At 37.3% G+C, this 14,300-nt stretch overlaps 1 protein-coding gene across 3 annotated transcripts in view; it reads left to right on the forward strand.

Annotated features, from left to right (window-relative positions):
* Positions 1-14,300, forward strand: part of LOC140155218 (glycogenin-1-like) — a 51,281-nt gene that overhangs the window by 18,688 nt on the left and 18,293 nt on the right. For 2 of the 3 annotated variants that reach the window (XM_072177967.1, XM_072177968.1), the window contains exons 3-7: positions 762-936; positions 2,204-2,366; positions 3,028-3,154; positions 4,487-4,679; positions 12,353-12,550. In XM_072177967.1, the coding sequence (XP_072034068.1) occupies positions 762-936; positions 2,204-2,366; positions 3,028-3,154; positions 4,487-4,679; positions 12,353-12,550 (856 nt within the window). The remainder of the gene's footprint in view (positions 1-761; positions 937-2,203; positions 2,367-3,027; positions 3,155-4,486; positions 4,680-12,352; positions 12,551-14,300) is intronic. The other variant, XM_072177969.1, reaches the window with a different exon arrangement.

Genomic DNA, 14,300 nt, shown 5'->3' on the forward strand with positions numbered 1-14,300 from the left:
GTTGTGATTGCCGGAGTCATCCTTTAAAGTGAATATAAATTATTTGGAAACTTGAATTAAACACCCACTAAAGTGACTAAACTATCCAGAATTGATAAAATTACGAAAAATTAACCCAACGAAAATATCCCACTATACAGTATATTTTGTATTTGTGTTTACCAGTAATCGGTATAACACATTTATCCATTGTGGTGTGTGGTTATTGTTGGCAGAAAAAATAATTAACCAGGTGAATCTGAAGTGAAAAGTGTGACAGGATTTACGGATTTGTGCTGTAAAGTAATTAAATTCTCATAGGCGCAGCCTAATAATGTGATTTTGTATTATGTTGTGATTTATCTTGTTGTAAAAGAAAATTAATCAAACACAAGTTTTACACCTAGTGAAAGGATTGTTTATTATGATAGTGGTCACCACCCAACTGTAATCCTAACCTTAAACTTAACAAATAAATCCTTGTCCTAACCATATTCCAAACCTTACTCCTAACCAATGTCTTAGGTAGGATTTGAAGGTTTGGGTGTGTAAATTAAAGATTTGTGTACAAAGTATAGGCCATATGGGCAAAAACTGGGTGTGTGTTTTTACAAATTTAGGTGTGTAAAACACTCCCTACACAGCTGGCTGCATAAGCCCTTGCCCCTAAATAACCCTTAATCCTAATTCTAAACCGAACCCAGATCATACTATCTTTGTGTGGCATCAGTGATTCTAAAGTGTTACCAATTATTTCCTATGTTTTATTATGCCTTATGCAGACAGCAACTGTCACTGGTATACGATGACATTCGGCAAGTGGACCCACTAGACAGTCACGATGAGGCTCACCTTGCGTTGTTAACCAGACCAGAATTAGGTATCACTTTCTCCAAACTTCACTGTTGGAGACTCACACAGTACAGCAAGTGTGTTTTCTTAGATGCAGACACATTGGTAAGTGTGTAAGACACTCATCTGCAAAAGTGTGAATAAATTTGTTGGTGAAAACATCAGGTGGGTCAAATATTTGCAAATCTTATGTTTGTAGCTTGAAGCCCTGCGTTTTGTATTCAAATTCATATATTTTTATTTGGCTAAACTTGATGATGATGATGATGGAAATTGTGTGTGACAAAAAATACATTTTTCCATATTGAATAACAGCCCTCGAATTAAGGATCTGAAGGGGCACGGGCACGGCAACTTTTTTAGGGCAAGTTGGAAATTGCCTTGGATTTTCACTGAAAAGGCAAGGCAGCACGGCAGTTTGTAATATTTCAAGAGGGCATCATGGCAACTGTTGAAAATTTGAGAAGGGCACCAAGGCAATTTCTCAAAAGTGAAGAAAACACACACAAACATAGATAGATGATTTTATAAATGAAGGGGCAGGGCTGGGGCACAGACGGCAACTTAATTAGAGGGTATGGCAATTACCTGCCTTGGGTAAAGGACATATTTTGAGGGCATTAAGGCAGTGGGGATGGGCACCCACGGCAAAATGCCATGGGTGCCGTGGGTTAATTCGAGGGCTGTTGAATAATGAACTCTAAAGTGGCATTTTCATGTTCACGCTACATTTATTTTCACACTTTTTGCGCTCCAAGCTGCTACTGCAAAAATATCAACACGCAAATATATATTCCTTTTGTGTATAGGTCAATGTAAGGAAACTTAGCATCACTAATTTAAAAAGATGGGAAACAGTTTAAAATTAGCAAAGCACGAAAAAATGATCACACAAATATTTGCATATTGACAGTAAGGTAAAGGTAAAGGAGACGATCCTGTATAAACAGTGATCGGAGTGCCCATCTCTCTTTCATTGGCGATTGGGCCAGACTCCTCCATGTAATGTTGCTATAGGGGATCGCTACACCTCCTCTACAGCGAGTCTGTTACCTTCCCAGCATTTAAGAATGCCGGTACCCATTTAAACACCTGGGTGAAGAGGAGTAATCGAGATAAAGTGCCTTACTCAAGGGCACAACATGATGGCGTCGCCGGGGCTCGAACCTGCAACCTTCCGATTATGAGTCAGTGCCCGTTCCGCTATGCCACAGTGCTTCCTTAAAAATTTTGTTTTACAGGTTTATTTTTATGATATTCATCTTTAGTTTTCTTTTTCATATTTTATTTTGCCCATGAGTTTTTAGACATGCATGTTTGCATTGGTCCCATTGGTGAGGATTCACCTGATGTTTTTTTAAATATTTTCCAGGTGCTTCATAATGTTGATGACCTCTTTGACAGGGAAGAATTCTCAGCAGCTCCTGATGTAGGATGGCCTGACTGTTTTAACTCTGGTGTATTTGTGTTCAAGCCTTCAGAAGATACTTATAATAGCTTGCTGCAATGTGCTGTCACTCATGGCAGTTTTGATGGTAAACAATCACAAATTCTGTGTTCAAATAGCCTGTAAGAATGGGAGAGGTGGGGGAGAAGGAATGAACAAAGATTGAAGGCAGGAGAATGAGCATAATTGAGTTGACTGACATGTAACTATCAAAATATAATAGAAAAGAGGGACAGAGAATGTACAGATGCACCGCCATTGATCATGTTCTACATGTAGTTCTTCGAGTTAATCAGACGAGAAGTCTTGATATGCAGACTATGTCCATCAGGCAAAGTCCCCATGCTTTGTATGCTGTGAATTCTCGCATATTCATGAGGGGCGATCGTTTCATCGATCATGTGTGTTGTAACAAATCATGCACATGCATTTTGTGGTTATCATGGAGCTGTATTATGGTGTATTATCAGCTCTGTGGTGCCTGTGTATTTACACGAAAGATGTCAAGCCTGTGTTTTGGAAAAAAATACCCGGTAACAGGCGCAGAATGAACATAGCGTTTTTGTGCATGTTGCTTCATGGAAGAATTAGTCTTCATTAAAAGATGATGATAAACTTTACCTGTTTGGTGAATGGTCTGTATATCTTCATCACTGTCACAAGGAAGCTAAATGGACTACATTTTGTACTTATTGTTATTGATGTTACTCATAGTTGACATGTTCTGAATCTACGCAATTTTCTTGTAGGCGGTGACCAGGGCTTACTGAACACATTCTTTAGTGGTTGGGCTACACAGGACATCCGTAAACATCTCCCATTTATTTATAACATGACTTCCAATATCAGCTACACCTATAAACCAGCTCTTCTGAGGTAAGGAAATAGATTTAAATGTTTTGTATGTTATTGTCGGTATGGAGTAGGTCAATAACACTTTGCAGCTATTCTATGTTGCCATCCATTGGAAGTCTATGTGTGTATTAAAATATATAGTATGAGCTTGTATAGATGGGAGGCATTGGATTTTTAACCAAGAAAAGCTCTTGCAACTTGTACATGTGTCTAACATGTTAAATTTACTGTTGTAAGTGTGTTTTTGAGCTCAATCCTGTTTAAAAGACTGAAGACATACTGTATTTTTGCTTATGTTATTTTTGTAAACGTAATGTTGCTTTGGCAAATTGCATTCTAAGAGACTTCTGTATGTACATGTATGTATAGGGGAAATTTTCATGCTTTTCGCAGTCCAACGGGCAGCCACTAATTTATAACCCCGCAAAATTATTTATTACACATAGTGCTTAATGTGAATATATTTTGAAATGTGAATTAAACACCCACTATACTGTCCAGAATTGATAAAATCATGAAAAATGAACCCAGCAAAAATATCCCACTACACAATAATGTGAAATATATAGCAGTTGCTTGTGTGTGTGTGTGTGAATCTCTCTGCTATATCTGTGCCTCCAACAGTCAATAGAGATGGATCGAATATGAGTGAACAATATTGATCAAAGTTGACATACGGTCGGGTGCATTACATATTGACGGATCTACACTTTACGGTAAAATCCATAGTGACGGATGTTGAGATTTTATAAAAATTGTGAAATCCGTGGCGACAGATAACTATGGCAATCTATTACATATGTAAGATGTACAATTTTATAACATTTTCGCATTTATTTTCAAAGGTCTACTTTAGTAGACACATGAATTGCTGTACATTAATGGCAAGTTTATAATCTATACCATTACCTAATACATTTCACCTACTCAACATTTTCCCGATACCCATTTCTTGATAAATTTGCGATCGACATTCGTCACTAGGTAATACACACCAGGTTTGACATCTGTAACTATGTAATGCAGCAGACGATATATGACAACCACACAATTTTGTACTGGATACAACCAGACCTCAAATTTATTTTTTGGGGCACCCATTTTCAAGGCCATTGGACAAAGACAAACGAGGGCACCAAGGCCAACAAGTGATGAAGTTAACAAAGATCTGGGGCAAAACTGGCTTCCTGAAATTCGAGCCCTGGTTACAACTGTGTTGCATTTACACTGAATCCTTTGCATCCAGGCTGTGATAATGCATGTGATATTATATGAGTTGCAATATCATATATTGTAGAGACAACTATTTGAAATAACAATAAAATTTCTCTCAATATTGATTTTTGTATCTAGATTTGGAGAGAGCATAAAAATAGTTCATTTCATTGGCACCGCCAAACCGTGGCGGTATACATACAACACACTTACAAGCACAGTATCACCCCCAGCAGAAATTGGTCACGGCAATGGACATCAGTTATCCTATGTGCAAGCATGGTGGAATGTCTTCATGTCAAGTATCAAACCAAGAATCGAACAAGCACAGGTGAGGTGGTTACAAAGGACTATAGAAACTACAAACTGATGGTTTGAATAGTATGAGAAATATATGTGTACACATTTCAGGAATAATTTCATATCTGTGCTGATTGCAAGTACATGATTCCATGATACTTAAATGCATCGTAAGTTACTATTAATATAGTACCTTATCATAGTACTTATAATGCTGGTTTCATACTTTCCTGCCGCTCTGACAACGATTTTGCTTCACTGCGCAGTTGCATCAGAAACGCTAGTGGTGACCAGTGGCAAGCCAATATATCAATCACTCCACTGCTTTGCCCAAGCGGCAGCATCTTAAAAAGTTCAATTCAAGTCAACTCAGGAGCGGTACCGCTCTGAGTTACATATGAGAACATAATACAATTTTTGGCGATATTGAACGGCAACATTAGCTTTTATAGTCGCTCCACTTGCAGAAAAATGCAAGCGGTATGATGAAGTGTCACGCCGCTCAGCGGCAAGCGGCAGATAGTACGAAACCAGCATAATGCATTGCAAGTCTATTTGAAATCACGATCCTGGATTGTGATCATTGCAATCAGTAGCTATGTGAGATGGCTGTTTCATTTGGTGCACTGGAATGAAAATGGTTTCTGAAATGTAAAGGTTTTATGAAAATGTCTTTTCACACTGTCTTGGGTTGTGTAATATCGCCTAATATAGATAACACCAAGATAAGTGAAGAGATTCACATTCTCGTGCATCTAGATTGGGCACTAAAGTTTGTCCACTTTGAAGTACAAAGTAAGGTACGCACATTTTGTTGTGTATTAAGACGCTCATGCATGTGGGTGCGGCTAACGGCGTTTTAATTCCTTTTGACATTAGGGCACGCTGAAACTGCGTAATTTACTGCGTACTTTACTTAGTACTTCAAAGTGGACAAACTTTAGGGATTTCTTTGCAAAATTTATGACACAACCAAGGGAAATGAGTCGTTGAAAATATTCAATTTCAAGTTTTTTATTACAACAGTGACTGGCTCTTTAAGAATACTACATTTTGCTGCAAACCCCTTCAAAATTGAACTTTTTCTTGTTACCAAGTTTTAGACAATAGAGAGTTCCCGTGTTTTGGGTTACCCGCCATCTTGGAGGGAAACCTAAACTCCGTTTACAATTTTCAGAATACTAACACTCGCGCAATAATTAGCAAATGTTATTTTGTAGAATGTAGCACCAATAGGGTCATTGACCAAATCAAAGGAATGAGGAATACGGCGGTGCGAATCACGTTATAAACACTATTGTAGTCCGTTCCGCTTGAAAACACGGGAACTCTCTATTAATAAGAAATTGAAAGAACAAATGAATTTTAGTGCCTTTTTGCAAATAACTCAAAATCATTATTAACGACCTAAGACTCATTCTCCTTAATCGCGTCAGTAGGCTGTAAATGGCAACATTGCAGTTACTTAGCCATACATATAGTATCTTCACTGTGACTAAGGTAAGTTAATAAGTCATGATCATACCTTGAAGATGCTCAATAGGCTTGATACCAAGGACTTCAGTGGAAATCAAGTAGACAAATTTGGGAGCAACTTAACCACCCCAACCGTAATCCTAGCCATAACCCAAAACATAAACATAATCATAATTAACACCACAATATCTCAAATTTAACCTCCTTTACCCTAATAATGAAACTTAACCCTAAATCATATCTGTTGGGGTGGTGGCAGTTGTACAAATTTGCAACACTAATTAGTTTTTAAAGCTAGAAGCATCACTTTTCATTAACTTCAACATAGTAGATAGAAACCTCATTCACTACTCTAGTATAACAAGTACTTCAACATTTATCAATCAGTGCCATGGAGAATAGAGACATGCATCATTTGGAGAACAATTCGTTCATTGCCCGCTTTGGTCATATGCAAGGAGAGCCTTGAACTGGCAATAGACATGAAAGGAAGAATTACATAACTTGAACCAATGTTACATGACTGGTTCAATTTCCATTCATGTGTGCTGCCAGATCAAGGCTCTTCTCATATATGGCGGAACCATACCTTGCAATGCACGAATGATGTTCCATTCAATATAATTGAAAAAATGATGATTCATCTTGTATTCATGTGCAATGTTTGGTTTTGAAGCTTTTACAACTTGCATCATGATGAAAGAAGCAGGCAAACGTGTAGATAGATAGATAGATGCATTGGGATTGCTTACCATATGAAATATTCATTGTATGGAATGTTATCATTAGATTAATTGTAACTCGTGTTTCATTATTATCAGGGATAATAATAATTTGTGTGTATGCAAAGCTTGTATGTGTGATGTTAGCTGATGCCATTTAGTTGTATGTGACCAAGCAGCTTACTTGAAATCTTTTTCTATCTTACATTGAGACCTACCATTAAAACAGTATGTTTCTTAATTTTGATTTGTATTACTCCATCAGTTTTGATATGAGAAGCAAAAATGTGTACAACAATGGATACTACACATACACGTCCGGTTATGGTAACCATAATTCACCATGTTTTTGTTCACACCATCTAAAAGAAACATAGCTTTGGAGTCAAAAGTGTAATTGGGTAATGAGAAAAATACAAGCTTTCGTCTGATACCAAAATCTCAACATCGCACAACAAGTAATGCAAACACCCATGTAGATGATGTTGTTACTATAGATAAGAATTATTTGCAAACCTGCATGATATTGAATTTAGATTTATAATCAGGGTTCAGATTTGTTGATTGCATTTTACAGTAAAATTGCAAATAAGAATCGTGACACATGTCCCCCTGTGTTCAGGTTGAATTGTTCAAACCTCCACAAGTTCAGGAAACCCACATCCACAATTCTCAGGATGTCTGTCCGCAAAAGGGTTCACACCCACTAGCCATTTCCTGTTTGTATATCTTGGTGCATTATTAGATACCTACTTATCAGAATACAGTGTGAAATGAAAGTGAATGCTGAACCTTGATTATAAGTTCTAGTGATAGATATTTGTCACGTCGATATTATTTGGTATTAACTTACAAGTAACAAAATATGAATTGATACCTGAGAACAGTTCCATAAATTATTGTTAGAACTTGCAGGAAGCTGTATTGTATAAATGGAAATTAGAAATGCAGTCTTGAAAAGACTGATTCACTACATATATGTTGTGATAAATGCAGTTCACTTCCCTGTTTGCAACACACGAGGTTTTCTATATGCAGAAATTAGGCGATTCAGTTGAAATCCATACATCTGCTGTGGAAGACATGCCCTTAATCTTCAACACAGGGAGTGTGGGGTTATCTGAATGGGCGACTTCTTTTGAAATATCTGTACCCCCTGTGTGGGTGATCAAGGTCATGTCTTCCATAAGGGTTGTGTGGATTTCAACTTCAATAGCCCAATGCCATATAAAATCAGCAGTAGTAAATGCTTATCTGGGTACCTAATGTGTGTGGAACTGTTCCAGATTGTTAACACTAATTGTTAGATTAATTGAATGTTCATTGTTCTAGTCATTTATACACAGACAAATTCCTCATATATTGGTTAACCTTGATGTAAACTCTCCATGTGTCCTGCCCCAGATTCTAATCCTGGTTCTGACTAATGCACTCATTTGGATCAGAACATGGAATAATGTTAGGCTTAGCAATAGCAATTTACTCTTCCATACTCATACTCCATAGAACTTTTGTTACTCTTTATATAGGCTGTACTCTAGATGCTCACCTTTGCATTGCAGGACTGTTTTTTTTTAATGTTTCCTAATAACTAGCTGTTACACATACATGCAGATCCTCATCATCGATGTCGTACATACCTCTCTGAGGGTGCATGTATGTGGTTACCAAAGAGACCACATACCTCTCTGAGGGTGCATGTATGTGGTCTCCTTGGTAACACCTACCCCTGTTTTTTTCTGAAGAACTTACGATGATGTACCACCATCTGAACTGCATGTTGATATAGTCTTGTCTCGTCTCAAGTTAAGAATAAAATCTGGTTGGATTTCGCAGTGGCATTTTTGAATTGTGCGCGATAACTTAATCATGCGGCACGTACAAGTGCGCGTAGAAGGGCGATTTGTCCAAACGCACCAATTCAAATCTGCCACTGTGAAATCCAACATGACGTTACTCACAACTTAAGACGAAACACACTATAATAGATAGTGTAGATATGCCTAATAATTTATCAAGCCTGCCTTCTGAAGGTAACTTATGCAGGAATCTGTCTGTGATATGAATGATTTACTTCATGATATGTCTTTGTTTTGAAGTGACTGAATGCATAATTTCCAACCATTAATCCATGATTGTCAGATATTCTGACTAAAAACTTGCATGATAGATTGCTTGATAAATTCAATTCAAACAACCTATGGTTTATGGTACAATTAACATGCATTGGCTCTAATCAAGTATAATTTCCTTCTGCTACCTTTCCTTACAATCTAAAAATGGTTAGGATTATCAAGAGTAACTTTCGTCTGCCACATTTCCTTGTCTGAAAAATGGTTGGGATTATGATTCATGTGGGGGTGTGTGTGTTGGAGGGTGTTTTTGTATAAACACAGACAAACGAGGACACATACATAAGAAATATATGTGTGTAATTGCAGAGGCACAGGAGCCGAGGATGTCCATGGTTCCTGGAGGGTGTTTCTATATAGATTATAAACAGCATGTGTAGTGACAGCAGTTACATGTAGGGGGATTAGTCCGTACTTGCTGAAAACTTGCTATGTCCTTGGTAAGGCGAAAAAAAACCCTCAGATAAATGTGTCCACAATTAGATAAAAGCTTAGTATGGTGGGTCGACATTGTGGTTGGCAGTAATTACCTGTGGTGGCGCAGTAGTCATTGACTTTGGTTCAAAATCGCAAGGTAGCCCGAGGTTGTGGGTTCGAATCCCTGTGGCGCCAAAGTATTGTGCTATTGCAGAAACTAAACGAGAAGAGGCTTTCATCTTTTGTAACATTTTATGGTGTTGCTGGTACTATGTGCAACTTAAACATGATACTTTTAGGTGTAATGGGAATATTTAAAATAACTGAATAACATGATGCTTTTTGGTGTAATGGGAACATTTAAAAAAACAGAAGAGTGATGAGAAAAGATGAAATGGAAAAGGATGCCTTAACATTTATTATATGCAACTGCTTTCTACATTGTTGAAGAGAGAGGAACAAAAGGAGTTTGGCTTGGAAAAAGAAGTATGTAAGATGCCTGCATGAGGGTTCTCCACAACATTTGCCAAATTTCATTGACTTCCCTTTTGGTTCATTATGATTAGACTTAGAGGAAGAATTTTATCTATTATACAACTTGATTGGATTATGTTGAATTAAATTATCTTGGGTTTGACACTGTTAACCACATCAGAAAAATTGGCACCATAATTTTTTTATCTCGTCACAATGAATACAATCCAATATGGAATGAAAAATATACATTCCAAGTCCTACAAAATAATATATGCCTGTCCCTGACTAATTAAATAAACATGCTTAAATGGCCAGCTACAAATTTTAATGACATTTCCAGTGAATGAGTTAATAAACCCGGGGACAGGGGGGTTCTCAGTACAAATGACCATATGGGGATGTGCCGCTCACATGGGTAGCATTTTTGGCCTTCTGGTATATCAATGACCCATTTTTCTAGGTTAATTTTGGTATATGGATGGGTCCTTTTTTCAAAATTTTTTGGGAAAACAGCCCAATTGATGGGTCCACTTTTAAATTCTCTGCGGCACACCCCATACTAAAACCAAACTTGAGTCCCCCCGGTTAATCATTATCTTGGAATGATGGTTAGTGATAAAATGAACTGTGAGCTAGACAGAATGATGACATCAATTTGCAGGTACAACTGACTTCCAATAATCTAGGGCCTAAGCTTCTTGATCAGGACTGGTGATTTGTTTCAAGTGTGTTTCCAGTATTTCTACTTGTATTTTGGTTATATCCATCATAAATTGAATCCTGCACCCTTTGTCATTGATTGCTTACGTCTCGTCTCTGTGGTGTCATTAGGGAGTAAAACACAAGTAGTTAAGGCTTCAGAATGATAAGGCAACTTAACTCTTTACCGCATAGATTTGTCTTGATGAACCTCTTGAAGAAAGTTGTGAATGTTTCTTTGTGACTGGTGAAGATGATCATTGCATCAACTCCTCTACAAAGTGCTTCTTATAAATGCTCACTTTGCTTGCATGCAGGTTGTCAAACTGCATTATATAAGACAAAATTAATGCATGCAGGGGAAAAAATAACCAGAGGCACGAAAGGTGCCCCATGCCTTTGCCTTGTTGCCCCTCAAAATGTGCAACTTTGGATGTATTCTTTAGCATGTGATTGCCTTGGTGTCCTAGCAAACCTTAGCAGAATTGCCTGGCTGCCCTCGCAAATGCCAAAATGAACTTTTTTTTTACCTGTAACAGCATGTATGTACTATTGCTGCATGGCTTAGCAACTCACACTACTATTGGAGAGGAAAGAAAAACAAAAAGCAATCTGCCAATAAATTGTATTCTGTCATGCAAAGTTTTAAGAAGATATCTTGCAATTAATGGATGGGGAAATTATTTTTCCATCCATAACCAAATATCAGTTTGTGATTCGCAGCAAATGACTTTGATTTGAAATTTACTGTAAAACCCTTTGTTTTGTTTGTTTTGTTTTGTTTTAAATTTGAATTTTTGCAGCATGTGAGTTTAACACAGTCATGTGAAGGCCTTGTCATTGTTGAATAGCATTCAGATATGTATATACATGTAGTATGTCCCTTAACATTTTCTAATAGTGAAAGCATGATGAAAGGCATTTGAATATCATTATATGATACTCCTTGTTTAAGTTCATCAGGACTGTTAGATATCATAGTATAGGTAAATTATGTTTTACAAGTCCAATAATATCCTCACGTTTAGACGTTTCATCTTGTGATCGGAAGACTTCATCAGTAATGAAACAGCAACACTCCTACTCTCATCTTCAGAGTGTTAATTCTTTGCAGTAGCTGGTCGTATACATGCTTTAGTGAGTATGTCCCTTCATCGCGGTTGATAATGTTTTCCCCCAGCCTTGAAATGATCTCTACCTCAAACAAAATGGTCTTTCATCCTCTTCTCCCATCATCTGGGATGATTTTATAGGATTTATTCTTTTTTGTAGTGAACCACACAATACTGCCCAAATTTATACAGATTGATGCTAAAAGCAATATTAATTAAGCTGGCATAGTTTTAAAAAACACCATTTTTTTTTTAATTTTCAAAAAGTTCCCTCTCCAAATTAGTGCCTTCAGCACAATACTTTCCCATGGCTGTGTTTGCACCGGATGAACAAAATGCTGCTAATGTTTCACCTGGCAAAACCATTTGATTTTCCCAGCATGACGTGGCAAAATATAAAGCAATTAATTTGCTCAGCACTAATAGGCAATTATTAGCTTATAGAGACCTGAGCTGAATTACCTCCTGAATTACACATTTTACATTTTAGTTTTGACTTGCTGTGACTGAAATCACTTCAAAATAAAGCATATTTTGAGTTTATTTTCATTATGGACAATGCAACTTTCATTTTCGTAATAGTATATTGATTTATACTTCTCAAAACTTGTTGCATTATGTTGAGTTGTTTTTGTTTTCTCTTTGCCACTTTACTTGTATCTTTTCTAGGCCAGACAAGAGTATTTGTCGACTTTCCCGCAGTCGCTCTTTCCGACTGCACCACCTGCAACCCAGACAACTACAACTGTGTCCCATCTATCAAACTTGCCATCAAACTCTGATCCATTTCCGGCCGAAACACCACTGAGCTCGATCGGAACGACCATACCCGACTTATCAAATACACCGTCCTCCTCGATTCCAATCGTGAGTGAAATGTCACAAGAATCTTTTGAGACATCTCTCGTCAGTCTGTTGACGAGTACAAGTTTTTTCCAATCTGGAGGTTCTTCATCTGAATCACCAAATCAATCTTCAACCGAATCATCAAATCATTGTTCCTCATCACTGTCTGGGTCTGATACATTACCATCACCATCACCATCATCTAACTCAAATCAGTCTTCGTTCCTCCCTGTTACTCACCAATCTCAGACCCAACCACCGCCTGCTACTGCTACTACTACTACTAGTCCGTCAGCAACAACGGTATGCATGTGGAATTGTTTTAACAACAACACTCTTTGTAGTTTGTATTAAGTGATTACACTTTTTCTGATAACATTTGAGAGCAACTTTATAATATTGGTTGCCATCCATAACATAATCCTTATATTAAAACAAAACCTAATCTGTATCCTAACTCTAATTTAGAAACTAATCCTTGACCTTAAAACCGAATCCTAATCCTGACCCAAAACCGTACCTACTCTTAACCTTTAACCCTAACCCTAATCCTGACCCTAAACTGAACCCTAATCCTGACCCTAAAACTGAACCCCACATCTGACCTGAAACCCTAATCCCAGCCCTAAACCCTAACCATAATCCTTATCCTAAACCCAAACCCCAATCCTTAAATCTGTTTGGGTAGCAGCCTTTATTCTAAAGTCTTGCCTATGACAGTTTTCTTATGTATATCAACTAGTGACCAATCTTTAACATTTCTAATAACATTGAGTGATATTTCTTTAGATAGAAAACTGAATTCACAGCATTTCATAGTTCATAGAATAAAATAACTTAGATGATAGATGTGCTTAAAGCAGCCGACAAAGTGAGTAGATGCACAAAATGACTACTCAATGCCAGAAGTGGGTAAGTGCATTAGCTGCCATGTGTAGATGAGTACAATATACTGTGTGTATAAATTGCCAAATGTTCACAGGGCAGCTATTGCACTTACCTACCTCTGGCACTGAGCAGTCAAATTTGACTGCTCAGTGCCAGAAGTGGTAAGTGCATTAGCTGTCATGTGTAAATGAGTACAATATACTGTGTATAAATTACCAAATGTTCACAGGGCAGCTATTGCACTTACCTACCTCTGGCACTGAGCAGTCCAAATTTGGTACATAGTACAACTGATCAAATATTCTAGGTACCAAAGAAGGAGCTATTTGCTATCAAATGCTTGCGAGTACAGTGCATTATAATTGGGAGGCAATCAAAAATGATTGAACCATTTGGCTCTCGTGAATTTATTAACCCATAATTTCCCAATTATTACTACACAATCAAGGTAAAACTGTTGCGCCCAATGCATATCAACAGCTAGCAATCAGTTTGCAATGCAATTGTCAATGATTACAAATTGCTGATTTGCTGTTCCCTGTATTTATTTCTCGGACACAGGTGTATGACATAGTCTGCGTAGTTCACTGAAGCTCTGACATTAGTAACAATATTGTGTAGCATGATTGGTTGAATTTTTAAAGTTTTTCATCATTTGTAACATCATCACGTGAGGGATGTACTTGTTGCTTTCAAATGTACATGTTGTGTCCGAGAATTAATAAGAGCGGCAGTGTATCTTTAAAAAGTCATTCTCACAGTTTCCATTAATTTCATATGACATAGGTTCTCCCTGTCATAATAAGTGCTATAATTATGTCTGACTAGAACCTGAATAGGCAAGATTCCAATAAGATTAGATTTTTTTACATAACATTAAAAT

This window comes from Amphiura filiformis, chromosome 6 (assembly GCF_039555335.1).
Source record: "Amphiura filiformis chromosome 6, Afil_fr2py, whole genome shotgun sequence".
In the NCBI taxonomy this organism is placed as follows: domain Eukaryota; kingdom Metazoa; phylum Echinodermata; class Ophiuroidea; order Amphilepidida; family Amphiuridae; genus Amphiura; species Amphiura filiformis.